Genomic DNA, 14,990 nt, shown 5'->3' on the forward strand with positions numbered 1-14,990 from the left:
GAAGAACTTAGGCAACAGGAATGGGAACAGTTTGTTAGTGGATTAAATAGGTCCACCCCTTTGAGTTTGGCTTGGAAAGGTATAAATAAAATAACCAGGAAAAAGACTGGCAATGTTGCTCATCCCTTTCCTCTTGAAAAAGCAAATGACCTCATAAATGACTGGTCCAAAACATCCAGGCATGAAAGCCTTCCATCTCATATTAGAAAAAATTTAGAGAGTACTTCTGAAGAAATGTTAAAACTGATTAATTTTATGAGCCAAAATATTGATGAGAGTGATTGCTTCTTTACCGAGTATGAATTAGATAATGCATTAACCAAAGGTCGATCAACTGCTCCTGGAGAGGATGGTATAACCTATGATATTCTCAGAACTCTAAGGCACGTGCCTGATAACCCTTTGTTGGCACTGTATAATCTCAGTTACATTGAGGGCGTTCTTCCTACTTCCTGGACCAATAGTCTCATTGTGCCTATCCCTAAGCCCCAACAGCCTGATACATTTAGGCCGATCTCCTTAACTAGTTGTCTTTGTAAAACTTTTGAAAGAATGATGCTTAACAGACTGTACTACAGAATCAGACACCAACTTTCCCCCTACCTCTATGGGTTCATGAAAGGTAAAAGTGTGCAGAACTGTATTTCCACCTTTCTCACTGCACACACCTCTACTAGTTTTACCACTTTCCTTGATCTAAAATCTGCATTTGATATTGCGAACAGAACCGTTATACTACACGAACTAGCCAAAATGAATATTGGTGGTAGCTTACTCTGCTGGATAATAGGATACCTGTCAAATAGAGTATCCTCTGTCCTTTACCAAGGCTTCAGAAGTGATTCTAAAGAAATGTTTTTAGGTACACCGCAGGGAGGAGTTCTTAGTCCCATGCTATTTAATATTCTGATTAATGCTCTCCTAAATGCTCTACCTGCCTCACGTAAACATATAGCTATAAGCTATGCTGATGATATCATGATCCATACAACAGGGCATAAGAAGATGAATACCATTCTTAATGAAGTTCAAGCAATTTGTAATCGACTAGGCCTCATAATATCTTCCTCTAAAACAAAGATATTAACAAGCAAACGACATCCCCCACCCATCTATTTGCAGGGTGAAATCATTAGCTACTTTAAAACTTACAGATATCTTGGTGCAGATGTACCCTTTAACAAATCCACTATACCACAACTAAACAAGAAATGCAAAGCTAGGCTAAATGCTCTCAAAGCTGTTGCTGGCTACAATCCCAACTATGGTGCTAATGTGAGAATCGTGAGAATGATGTACATAGCCTATGTTAGGTCCTTAATTGATTATGCTGCTCCCATGTTGATATTAACTAGAGAAAGTTCTCTCCGACCCTTGGAGTTAATGCAAAATGAAGCTCTCAGGATTATTCTTGGCTGTCCCAGATCTACAAAAGTTCTTAACATGAGGAAGGAGCTTGGTATTTCTAGTATCAGTGATAGGATTGTTGAAATTAACACTGTACTCGGTATTAGAATGTTGAGAAACGAACCAGACACTGTCACAGTGAATCTTACCAAGTGTCTAGAGGTAAATACACACAGATCTAAATGCATTGTGAAAACGTGCAATTGCATTAAGTTTTATAACCTACATGAACTGTATCACTGTAGGCAACAAGAGCATTTCACCCCTCCGTGGAAGATGTGTTCATTTAATATCACATACCTACAAGTCCCTCCCAAGAAGCTCATTGCTAGTAATCCCTTCCTTAAATCTCTTGTTAGAGCAACTGCTCAAGAAGAAATTTCTCACCTAGCCGGTAGTAATAAGTTATCACAAGTTATATACACTGATGGATCTAAACAGGAGTCTTCTGGCAGGGCTGCATCTGCTCTTGTTGCCACCTCCCTAGTTAAAAACGATAATAAATTTGTTGAGTTAGGCATAAGAATTAACAACTGGGCGTCTACACTGCAAACTGAATTGTTTGCAATCCTAATGGCGCTAAAGCTAACCTATGACACTGAGCTTGACTCTATCATCATTACTGATTCTATGTCATCATTGAAGGCTCTTGACTCATATAATGACTCCAACAATATGCTCATTGGAGAAGCCAGGTATAGATACTCAAAAATTAGGGACAAAGGAATTAATGTACAATTGCTATGGATCCCATCACACATTGGATTATTCAATTCAATTCAATTCAATTCAATTCAAAGTTTATTCTCTATAAGGATTACAATGCTGAGTTTACAGAAATTTGGTTATTGTTTGGTTTACATGTAGTAAAATTGTGATTACAGAGTGTACCACTAGAACGCTTAGCATGGCTAGGCATTTCGGGCATACTTAGTTTTATTCTTAATTGTAAAATATTAGAAATTATGAGGTAAGTTGGTCTTATGGCTAAGTGACTAAATACTAGTTTATGAGTTTAGCAATGTGAATGCTTTTGTTTTGGCACAGTATATAGTTTCAGTATTGGAGTATCACAGGATTCATTATTTTAAGACTGAGATTAATATTTCTGTTTATGGTCAAATGAGTGAGCGAGTGTAAGTGTGAACCACCAGGTGGTATTCGTGTAGTTAGTTGACGGGGTGTATCAGGGAGATAAGATGTTTTCTAATGGTAGTTTTGAAGGTGATGAATGTGTCTGCAGTTCTAGAGTTCTCAGGTAGGGTATTCCAGATTTTAGGGCCTTTGACATACATTGAATTTTTGTAAAGGTTTAGTCGGACACGGGGAATGTCGTAGAGATGTTTGTGTCTGGTGTTATGCCTGTGGGTTCTGTCACAACTATCAAGAAAGCGTTTTAGGTCAAGGTTGATATTAGAGTTTAAGGCCCTGTAGATATAGATTGCACAGTAGTAAGTGTGGATGTACTGAACTGGGAGTAAGTTTAGATCTTTGAAGAGTGGGGGGGGGGTGCTGCCAGGGATGGGATTTAGTGATTATTCTTACTGCAGCTTTTTGTTGGGTTATTATTGGCTTTAGGTGTGTTGCTGCAGTTGATCTCCAAGCACAAATAGCATAGGTGAGGTATGGATAAATAAGTGAGTGGTATAGTGCGAGAAGGGCATTTTGCGGCACGTAGTATCGTATCTTGGAGAGGATCCCAACCGTTTGATAAAGTTGATATGTTAGCCAAGAAGAGTACCCAGAAGGAGAATGTAGAATATAACTTTGGTATAACTGTGTCTAGCATTAGGAATAATATTAGGAGAGAAGTAAATAATGAAAATGATTGTTATAGGAATGCAGTTAGAAGCCTGAGTAGATCTATAACCCACTATGATAACATGAACGTAGATAAGTATGTTTATGGAGCAACTTGCAATGTGAACAGACTGACTGATGTTGTAGTGGCCAGGCTTAGGCTTGGTTACAAGTACTTCTGGCAGTTTGGGAGACACACAGATGATGATCAAACTAAATGTAAATTATGTGATCAGGCATATGGTCACTGTCTTGAACACTATGTGCTTAATTGTCCACTTATTGAGGAATACAGAGACAGACAGTATAATAACCTGTGACATGTCAAGATATCTTATTAATGAAAATAAGATACCAGATATACTAAGCAAATTTCCTAAATTTGCTTGTAACAGATAAGTGAACTATAGATATGTAGATATAAATCCATATGTATTCCTGTTAACCCTTTGGGGCCTAGTTCCTAGGCCTTTTGTGTATCCATATGCTCTCGCGCTACCGTCCACAGGATGGATATGGGGTGCACAATATACTAGCCACTTCGGTGGCAAAATCTAAAAAAATAAAATCTACCCTGCATGCATGAGGTACAGATGGCTTGGGTTATGGGATATGGGGAGATATGTCTCTCAGATAGTACAGTGACCAAAAAGCAACTAAAGTTCTTGAATCTGATGGAAAGAGGACACCAATAACAAAATTCCTTCAGTGAATCTGGTACCTTCCACATAGCAAGTAAAAGACACAATCAGTATGGAGACCTTTGTTATTAAATGGTATTCAGCTTAGTGGGGATATAATAATGACATAAAATACTGAGAGGAATCGACAAGGTGGACAGAGACAGGATGTTCCAGAGATGGGACACAGCAATAAGAGGTCACAACTTTCCTAGTTTCCTGACATTGTCAGAATGAACGAGAGTCAAGAACGCACTGGTCACTACTGTCCATTTGTCTTTTAACGATAAGGCTGCAATGCCCTTGTGGCGCACACATCTCGTCTGTTCCTTGAAGCAATCTGAGCCTTTTCCCTCCTTCGCCCTTCAGGTCATCGTCCTCACAAAGGAATATGCGTTGTATACCTTCACTGCTAGGCTATGCAACCAGAATTAACACAAGAGAGTAGGTTTCTTGTTATTTAGCTGTAGACTAGAAGTCATAATGTCCCTGACTTGTAGACAAGGTGGGGCGCAGGTTTCCTCTTAATTTTCCTGCTATGGGGAAAAGAGTAATTACTTTCGTTTAACCCTCATTGTGTAGTTGATCAGAAATTCTAGCAAGGAGAAACATGGTACATACATATGTCTCTCATTAAAGCTGTGCAAGGAAGGAAGAGTCCACTTGCCCCTTCCGGGAGGGCTAAGTCCCTTGGAGACCTGAAGGGGGCTGAGTGGACTGAGAGATACCCTCTTTGCTGGAGAATTTTATCCACACCGCACAAATCTCATTTTCGAGAACATATGCTGCAGGATAGCCAGTTTCAGTGGTTCTGTTAGTGTGATCCACAAGAGTATTGCAGAGGCAAACTCACCTGGTGAACAAGAAGAGGTGAGGTTAACATCGTCATATCTAAAACTTAATAACCTTTACCGGGCAGGACCGAGTTTATATATTTTTAATTGTGTAATAATTTCCTTAAGTAAATTTACTTACGATTATTACAATCTAGAGTGAAAATACTGATAAAATAAGACTGTCAGGCCCTCCCACTATCAAGGTTAAGAGATCCATCAGCATAGATAGTCTGTGTGATTGAATTCCCTGATCTAAGGTCGTGTATGTATTCCAGAGCATTGATCTTAGAAAGTAATCGAAGTTGAGGATTATGCATGATTAGTTTTTTGGAAGGATAGGTGGACATAGTGATATCAAAAGCTGTTTTCTGCCAGGGTGACCTGAAATGCTGCTGTTTCCTTTATGCTTTATACAGTAATTTTGAAATAAAGATTTGTGTTTGCATTTATATTTAGATACGTCCAAGCAATTCCTACAATAAATGGCAAGTCACTTCATTGGTAATCCTAAAATATCTGAAATCTTGAGATCATATTCCTGTTTTCCACCGGCTTGATAAATGAGCTGTTATTTGCTGAAACTGTAACTCAGTAATGACCAGTGGTTTTAGTGGTATGAAGATAGTAAGTAAATCACTTGGTCTGACTTTTTGGGGTTATCCTAGGTAATTTACACATGCTACTATGCATAATAATTGTACCTATGTGGACCCCAGTGGAAATACAAGGACTCCAATGGAAATTTAATCGACTCAATTTTAGTTAGTTTTATTATTCCACTCTGCGGATAATTCTTTAACAGTTTTGTTGGAGAGCCGGTTACTGTACTCAGGTCAGGGTGTGAGAGTACCACTTGCTCTATTTGGAAACTTCTACCTCTCAAAGAAGGTTCCTTGATGCTGGTGAGGGGCTCTTGATCTAGGGAAATGGATTTGTGCTCCAGTTCCCTGAATTAAGCCTGAATACCTTTCACGTCCCCCCAAAGGCGCTGTATAATCCTATGGGTTTAGCGCTTCCCCCTTGATTATTACAATATAATTATTATGGAAACTTCTAGTTTCTGTTTCTATTTACAAAGGGACTCCTGCCTTATTTCCTCTTCTTTTATGGTCCATCTTAGGACAATATGTCTTCTCTGTACACCAGGAAGCAGAGCTCAAAACACTGTAAATTATCAGTGGTTCTTACAAACTGGGCCCCAAAGCTATCAAAACTTTGGGGTCCAGTCCCTGGACCTATTATGTACCTCTGTAATGTTTTAACTACCGCCCACAGGATGGGTATGAGGTGCATAATAAACATATTAAACTAACTCTTACAAATCCAACCATAAGACGCATGTACAGTTTTTTTGTTGCCCTTATAAACCACAACAACAACAGGTTTTTTTTTAGCGTTATTAAGCAAGTAAGATAAAGATTCATTTCTTTGTAAAGGTTACAATATGTTAATTATAATTTTGGTTTGCTAAGTACAAAAAAAAGCCACTATCATGCCGGGGACATTTCGGGCAGAACATTATTCAGGTACAAGTACACATAAATACAGTTAAATAAATTATCATACATAGGAAATGTGTAGATTACCCAGGATAACCAAAAAAGACAAAATGACTTATTTCCATTGTGTTCCTTGTTAATGAGACAACAAGAAAAGGGCAGCAATAGTCTCATGGTGCAAAACATTTATCATTTCATTTCACACTGCGCTGTATAGCCCTTGTGGTTTAGCGCTTCTTTTTTATTATAATTATAATAACTCACACTCGTGACAGTTCCTCCCTGGATGATGATTAGCAGAAAATAGAAATAAAAACTTTACTCTAGAGTATGACAAATGGATGACTTGGTTAAACTGATATTAAAGATGAAGTTGAACTTAATCTTGGTATCAGAGATTTATATAAAAAATAAAATTTGGAAAATCTTGGGAAAAAATTTGCTAGCAAGTCTGAAGATAGAAAAGTAGACATAGACAGTTAAACTGTGCATAATAATTGTACTTATGTGTACCTGTACATAAATATACATACTGAAACTTATACTGCATATTTATTGTAAGTGATTAGCTAATATCTCTCACCCTGTTAGAACAAGAGAATTTTTTAATTTTTTTTTAATTTTATGAATTGTATCTATCATGTATTAACCCCTTAAATATAAAAAAATAAATATACGTATACAGTGGACCCCCGCATAACGATCACCTCCGAATGCGACCAATTATGTAAGTGTATTTATGTAAGTGCGTTTGCACGTGTATGTTTGGGGGTCTGAAATGGACTAATTTACTTCACAATATTCCTTATGGGAACAAATTCGGTCAGTACTGGCACCTGAACATACTTCTGGAGTGAAAAAATATCGTTAACTGGGGGTCCACTGTATAGTATAGTCTAAGTTTTGGCCAAAATGCTAAGTATCCTTTGGGTCTTCATATTGCTGTATGCTTTATACAGTAATTTTGAAATAAAGATTTGTATTTGCATTTATATTTAGAGATACATCCAAGCAAATCCTACAATAAATGATAAGTCACTTCATTGTTAATGATAAGATATCTGAAATCTTGTGATTGTATCTTTATTTTGCACTGGCTTAATAATTGAGCTAATATTGGATGACACTGTAACTAAATAATGGCCAGTGGTTTCAGTGGTAAGATAGTAAGTTTATTTAGATACAGGTACACATAAGTACACATCATACATAGTTCAATCTATGTGTAAATTTCCTAGAATAACCCAGAAGAGTCAGACAAATTGACTTGTTTCCATTGGGGTCCTTGATATACTTAAATTTTCTTGCACATTAACTACATATTGGATTGTGTAGATTTGCTATGTGAGGAAATTTTAATACATGAAATGACTAATTTTTGTAAAAATGTAACTGTGTAGATGAATATTTGTGATTCGAAAAATTTAAAACTTTTGTTTTAATTACAAGGTTCTTATATCTGTATGCTGTGATATGTTTATATTAATTTTAATGTTATTAGCACTATTATTATTAGCTTGGCAGTTTTCCTATTAGGTTAAATACCCCTTGTCTCTACTTCTATCTAACACACTCACAGATGCTTGCTGGATGTTTAAACCTCTATACCTAAAACCTTCTTTGCCCTCTCCCTCCCTCTGGATGAGCCTTACCCCTCCTTCCTTCCACCTCTGATATATGTACCCACTTTGTTATCCTATTATCCATCCTTTCTAAATAGTCAGAGCACCTCAACAACCCAACTCTTCTGATTTCTGCACTTTTAATTCTCTGTACAGTAGTATAATATATACACCACATGTTGCTATTTTAGATTATATTGTGTGTGCTTATATTTTTTGGATATCTTTAATATATAAAATAATTTTTCTATAATTTTATTATGGTTTTGTAAGTAACACATTCTTTTTTTATTTAGGTGAAGCATGATGAGTTCATTGCTACTCCCATTTACCAAGCCTTGTGTACTTCGGTAAGTAGACAGTGCTTTTGTCAGCTAATACTTCTATATTTCTTCATAAACTTATAATAATCAATCTGTAATAAGTTCACTTCATTATAATAGTAATATATCATCAGTAATAGTTTAAAAAGAGCATCGATATCTTATTAACGCATTTCACGGCTTATGAAATGTGGCTTCTAAGACTTGTTTTAGTTTCGTTGGCTTTTCATCGGACATAACTGGGAGAGCTACAGCCCACCCCATACGCCAGACTTATAGCTCCCGTCACTGACCTTCAGTTTATAGGACGCAGGGTGGTTTTTGGAGATATTTTATGAAAAAAAAAACACATCTAATAATCGTGAAATACAGTAATATGCTTGTTTTCACATATTGTCTAATTTAATAAAAGTATGTACAGTAGTGTATACTGTATGGAATAATCATACTAGCACTGTATAAGCATATTTTATGAATGATTTGAGAAAATTTTATCCAAAGAATACATTTTTTTAAGTCATATGAATGGGCATATATGTATTGTATATACAGTGGAACCCCAAATATTGGCCTTAATTCGTGCCAGAAGGCTGTTCGAACGCCATTACTAAACGAATTTGTTCCCATAAGGAATAATGTAAATTAGATTAGTCCATTTCAAACCCCAAAAATACACTTACAAGAGCACTTACAAAAATACTGTACTTTTACATAATTGTTTGAGTTGGGAGCTGTTCGAAATTCGGGATGCCACTGTATGTACTTTGAAATCCCAAAATTTGTGAGCATAATGTTCATGGAGGGTTTCAGGAATTCACAGTTCACAAATACCATTAAATGCTCACTGTACATTCAGTTTTATTTCAGATTTGGTGTCATTGTTGGTTTCATTATTTATTGCTTTAACCTCATTGATATTAATATTATTAAGAAAGAATAATTAGGAAGAAAAAAGATTTGGGCATAGGAAAATCCAGTGAGCACATTTTGGTGAAATCATTTTGATATACTTTATAGAAAAAAGTATATTAATCAACTAGTCCTTAGTAGGAAGACTTTTCAAGAAATTCCTAGCAATGTTCAGGCAGTTCTAGCATTGCAGATGTTCTAGAAGTGATGATCATTGCCAGACAACAAATTTGAGGTGAATTCAGCTTCACCAGCCCAGATATGTTTAGGAACACTCAAAGAAACCCCTCTTTTTTGTTTACTAACATTTTTGAGATTGGTGAGAGGCATTTCAAACAATCAATGTATCCATCCTTATAAAAACTGTTTTTCCCATGTTGTGCAACTTTGTGGATGCTCTAGATTTGTTCCACGACCAAAGCAGTTGTACTAGGCGTGATTACGTCATCATCACTTATTTTCACATGTAAAAAAATCCTCTATATGTTTTCTTAACCTTACTGATTATATATGATGAATGTACATCACATATAGAGAATTACTGTTAGATGTGAGACTCACGTCAAAGAGGTGTCTCTTTCTGATGTGGTGCCCATTTGTTCTGTTTCAATTATGGGTCATTCTTATTGGGGTTCTTCCTTTGAATATGACCCACATTAGTTAACTATCTTCCAGGTGCCTAGTTACTGCTAGGCAGACATGAGCAACAGGTGTAAGACTTGCTCGTACTTCTTGTGTCTCCCAAAAATCAAACTCAGATTGCTTTAGAAACGGAGCTCAGGAGTTGCACATCATATTCCAGGAAAACACACATTTGAGAGTTAAAGCCATTGCAATTTTTAAGATCACATGATAAATTACCTTAATTACTAAAGATTGGACATGGCAAGCATTGCTTCACTACAAATAGGTATATAGGTACTTACACACAAAGATGTTTATCAAAATTACCCTATAAGCAGTTAGTTATTTTCTATTTTTCTTTGAACAGAGTTGGACCCCAGGGCATGAGAATAGCAACTATGCAAGGGCACTGGAGAAATTTGACATCAGGGATGCTCAGGCAGTTACATGTGCCCCCACAAGATGTTACTTCTACAAAAACAATAAAAGATGGTAATGTAGTGCCATAAATGTTTTCCAGCTTTATACAGGCAGGCCCCACTTTACAGTGCTTCACTTTGCAGCATTTCACCGATACAGCCTTTTCAATTATACCCATTCTTCATTTATTCAGACTTCCTACAATAAATATATTCACCACTCACTATAAGCTAAGGATGAAAATATTTTAAGGTAAGTAATGTGTGTGTACTGTACATGCATTTTATAGGCCTAGCTATATTGCTTACTTAATATGTGATAGTATAAACATATTATCAGGCTTTTTATATGCATTTGAAAGTAAAAAAAAAGACTGATTCACTTTACAGCAATTTTCGCTTTACAGCTGTATCCCGGAACCTAACCTGCTGTATAACCAGTGCCCTCTTGGACTCATTATCACCTCTATCAAAACATTATATACATGTTTTAATAGAGGTGTTTGATTTTATAGTCATTATCTCAACATTGATCTTGATAATTTGCTTAAAATTGGGCATTTTGTCTTGGAATTATGTAATGCACTTATGTTTTTTATGGAGAATTTTATGCCAGAGAGTGAGAATAGCATATATTAACCCTTTCAGGGTCCAAGGCCCAAATCTGGAGTCACGCACCAGTGTCCAAGAATTTTCAAAAAAAAAATTTGTTATTTTTTCTTATGAAATCGTAGAGAATCTTTTTGTGAAGGTAATAAAACAAAAAGTACGAAATTTGGTGGAAAATTGACGAAATTATGCTCTCGCGAATTTTGATGTGTCAGCGATATTTACGAATCGGCGATTTTGCCGACTTTGACTCCCATTTTAGGCCAATTACATTATTCCAATCAACCAAATTCTTAGCTATTTCACTAGTATTACTTCTATTCTATCGATTGAGCACAAGAAATCGCCAAGTCAACTGTTTCAACTACAAAATAAAGTGATCGGAAATTGTTAATTTGGCCAATTTAACACAAAGTTCAAAATATTCCAATTTCAAAATAGGGTCCAGAATGAACAATGTAGGCATTCCTGGCACTAAACTACCATTTCCTCTGTTCATTAGTTATGTTTTGAGGCTTTACAAATAAATTCCATTTTGATTTTTTATTCACATAATGAATTTTTATTCACACCAAAAAATAGAAGATTTACTGTTATGCAATACTGTAATAATTGTATAAATATCATCACCATATTTGTGAATGTATATTAGACCCACCAGCTGGCGTGTATTAGAATTGTGAGGTCGTTTGTTTACTCTTGAATATCGGCAAAAATTTAACATTTCTGCTACTTTGAGCTCAGTTTCAAGCCATTTCCAGTGCTAAAACCAATCAAAATCATCTCTATTTCTGTAATATGTCTTCCATTCTATCAAATGAGACCAAGAAATCGCAAATACAACTATAAAAAACATACGAAAAAACACTGCAAAGTTGCTGTTTTAATCGAAAAATCATGATTTCATTTTTTTTCTCTCATTATACACAGTGTGCTGCAGGATCTGTTTTATGTGGTGCACACATACCACATAGATGTATTCTCTCATATCTAGGCCCAAATGTACCACTCACAGTTTATCAGAGTGAGCTGAGCTCATGGCGTAGATCTACGGTTTGGACCCTGAACATAAAGCCGTAGATCTACGGGACGGACCCTGAAAGGGTTAAAGGTGTTATGGGTGCACATTTGTTAAACATGCAATTGCAAATATTTAAAATAAATTATAATTAATTTATAATTAACCTCTTTTGTTGGATATATTTACTTAGCAGGAATTTTTACATTTGCAGACATCATATGTTCAGTAATGCTCTATTTATGCACTATTGATCTTATGTGATGCCCCATTTCTACTGGTAATTCTGTATGCAGTGATATTCATTTACCATATACAGTCAGTGTGGTATGCAAAGCATATAAAACATTCTTATTGTGCCAAATTAATTGTTTGATTTAGTACAGCTGTCAAGGTCCTGGAATGCATTTAAAGGAAATACATTCACTGTCACTCAATCACTTCCTTGACAAAAGTGTGCTGACATCACAGCTTAAATGGCCCTCTTATCCACAATATTCTCACCCCTCCTTTAGAGTGCAAGCACTATACATCTCGCCTCTAGAACTCAAGTCAAACCAACTGGCTTCCTCTCAATCCCTTCATAAATATTACCTTCCTCACACTCCAACAGCATGTCAAGTCACAAAACCCACTTGCTTCCACTCAATCCAATCTAATGCCATCACACAATGCTTTTGGATATTTAAGATATTAGCTTTTAAAGCCTCCTTTATCCCCTCCCTCCAACCCTTCCAGAGATAACCCCTCCCCTTCCTTTCCTCCACTCCAGATTTATATAACCTTCCTGTTCATAGTATTTGTTATTGTTTGGGTTAAATAACCTGCATCACTTTTTAATTTTTTTTATTTTTCAGTAATAGCAGACCTAGCGAACAAGGTTGGAGCAACAAAAAGTTTTAGCCAGGTTGAGGATCGCAGCTTTCTGTTAGAGCTTCTTCCAGCCTCCCAGGATGAGCTGCCCTTACGCACTATGACAGTAAAATTTTAAATCTTGGTATCTAATTTGTTAGTTGCTTCAGTACTAGAAGTGCTTCTTTTGCATGTATTATAAAAGTGTGTTCATAATATCTGAACCACCCAAATTCATTGTGCTTAGATTCTTATTCATCCTAATAAATTCAGATTATTTTCAGATTTAGGCTAATTTTCTGTTTCAGAAGCCATGTCTCTTTAAATATTTTTACTTTATCCTCATTAATATTAAAAATTATAAGGGATGTACAGAGGTCATCAGGCAAGCCAAAACAAAATAGACACTTTGAAAAACTTAATAACAGAAGCAATTTTCAGTAATAACACTGGATAATAAAAGCACAAGAATTTTTGGGTCTAATACTACTGTACTTTTTTCAGTTTCTCTTTTTCTCCTTTCAGTTTCTCTTTTTTTCCTTTCAGTTTCTCTTTTTCTCTTTTAAGTTTCTCTTTTTCTCTTTTCAGTTTCTCTTTTTTCTCTTTTCAGTTTCTCTTTTTCTCTTTTCAGTTTCTCTTTTTCTCTCTTCTGTTTCTCTTTTTCTCTTTTCTGTTTCTCTCTCTCTCTCTCTCTCGCTCGCTCGCTCGCTTGCTCTCCCTCTTGCTCGCTCGCTTTCCCTCTCTCCCTCTCGCTCGCTCTCCCTCTCTCCCTCTCGCTCGCTCGCTCTCCCTCTCTCTCACTCTCTCGCTCCCTTTCCCTCTCCCCCTCCCTCCCTTCCCTCCCTCCCCTCCCTAACCACTCCCTTCCCCCCCTAACCCCTCCCTTCCCTCCCTAACCCCTCCTCCCTCCCCCTCCCCACCCCCATCCACCACTCTACACTCCTCTTGCCTGATTGTATGAGAACTTACTATAACCTACCTCTAATCAAAATTAGAACCAGATATTTAAAAATGTTAATATAAGATGTAACTACAGTGGACCCCGCATAACGATCACCTCCGAATGCGAACAATTATGTAAGTGTATTTATGTAAGTGCGTTTGTACGTGTATGTTTGGGGCTCTGAAATGGACTAACTTACTTCACAATACAGTGGACCCCTGGTTAACGATATTTTTTCACTCCAGAAGTATGTTCAGGTGCCAGTACTGACCGAATTTGTTCCCATAAGAAATATTGTGAAGTAGATTAGTCCATTTCAGACCCCCAAACATACACGTACAAATGCACTTACATAAATACACTTACATAATTGGTCGCATTCGGAGGTAATCGTTATGCGGGGGTCCACTGTATACCTTATGGGAACAAATTCGGTCAGTACTGGCACCTGAACATACTTCTGAAGTGAAAAAATATCGTTAACTGGGGGTCCACTGTACTGTGTTTGAGAGCTATATAAACATTGAGTGATTGAGGATATATTTTTCAGTAGAAGAAAAAATGATTGAACATGAAGTTGAGAATTAATTTTTTTTTATTTTATATTTACAGGATAGCTGGGATAGTGCCCTTATTCCTTTGGGATCAAATGAAAGACTTCGAGAGAAGTATGTAACCTTCATGGGAGGAGTGAGAATTGGACGACTCTTAGAAGACCTTGATGTTTTTGCAGGTATGGTGATGCCCTGATTCAATGCCTAAGTGGAATTTGCTCACATTCTTGTACTTTCAGTCAGCAAATTTATTACTGCAGCTTGAAGGTAATTGAAGGAACAGTTTTACCAGGTTATTATAGCTCAGTGTATTTTTTATATCAGTAGACCATCAATTAATATGTGATCTAGTGACTACTTTTCGTGATAACACTTTTGGAAAACTGAGGCCTGTTCTTGATGAGCACTAGGTATTGCAGCATGCAGTACTTAGTAATGGATAATTTCACTGTAAATGCTTGTTCTTTTGACTAAAAATCATTTTCTCACCCCTAAGTGTATCTGTATAAATGCTGAATATGCTGGTGCCTGATGAAAGAGAGAAAAGTACTGTAATTTAAATAAGAAAGTGAAAGGATTGTTTTTGCAGCACTGCCATAAATTCTTCTTTTGAGTCTGTGGGGCCATTACACTATACACTGTTCATATATATAAATTGTTTATCACCATGTTAGTAATAAAATAATTAACATATGATGAAATTAGTTGTTTCCTGCATACCAGTCAATACATGCAGTGTTTTTATATTCTTTGCATCATCAGGGCTAAAATGTGAGGATACTGGAGATAATGTTTTTATACAAATTTATTGAAAATGTGTGGGAAATGATACTGTATTTTATTTTTTTATTTAAAATAAAATTATTAGCTCTCCCTGGGGAAGTAGAAAAGAATT

General features: G+C 36.3%; 1 protein-coding gene across 3 annotated transcripts in view; it reads left to right on the plus strand.

Moving 5' to 3' along the window:
- The first annotated feature begins 6,040 nt into the window (after positions 1–6,040).
- The window catches only part of LOC128695570 (acyl-coenzyme A thioesterase 9, mitochondrial), a 41,355-nt gene continuing 32,405 nt past the window's right edge, over positions 6,041–14,990 (plus strand). For 2 of the 3 annotated variants that reach the window (XM_053786259.2, XM_053786260.2), the window contains exons 1-5: positions 6,041–6,130; positions 8,141–8,194; positions 10,068–10,192; positions 12,604–12,725; positions 14,154–14,274. In XM_053786259.2, coding sequence (XP_053642234.2) covers positions 8,148–8,194; positions 10,068–10,192; positions 12,604–12,725; positions 14,154–14,274 — 415 coding nt within the window. In that variant the 5' untranslated portion in view covers positions 6,041–6,130; positions 8,141–8,147. The other variant, XM_053786261.2, reaches the window with a different exon arrangement.

This window comes from Cherax quadricarinatus, chromosome 42, assembly GCF_038502225.1.
Source record: "Cherax quadricarinatus isolate ZL_2023a chromosome 42, ASM3850222v1, whole genome shotgun sequence".
Classification (NCBI taxonomy): domain Eukaryota; kingdom Metazoa; phylum Arthropoda; class Malacostraca; order Decapoda; family Parastacidae; genus Cherax; species Cherax quadricarinatus.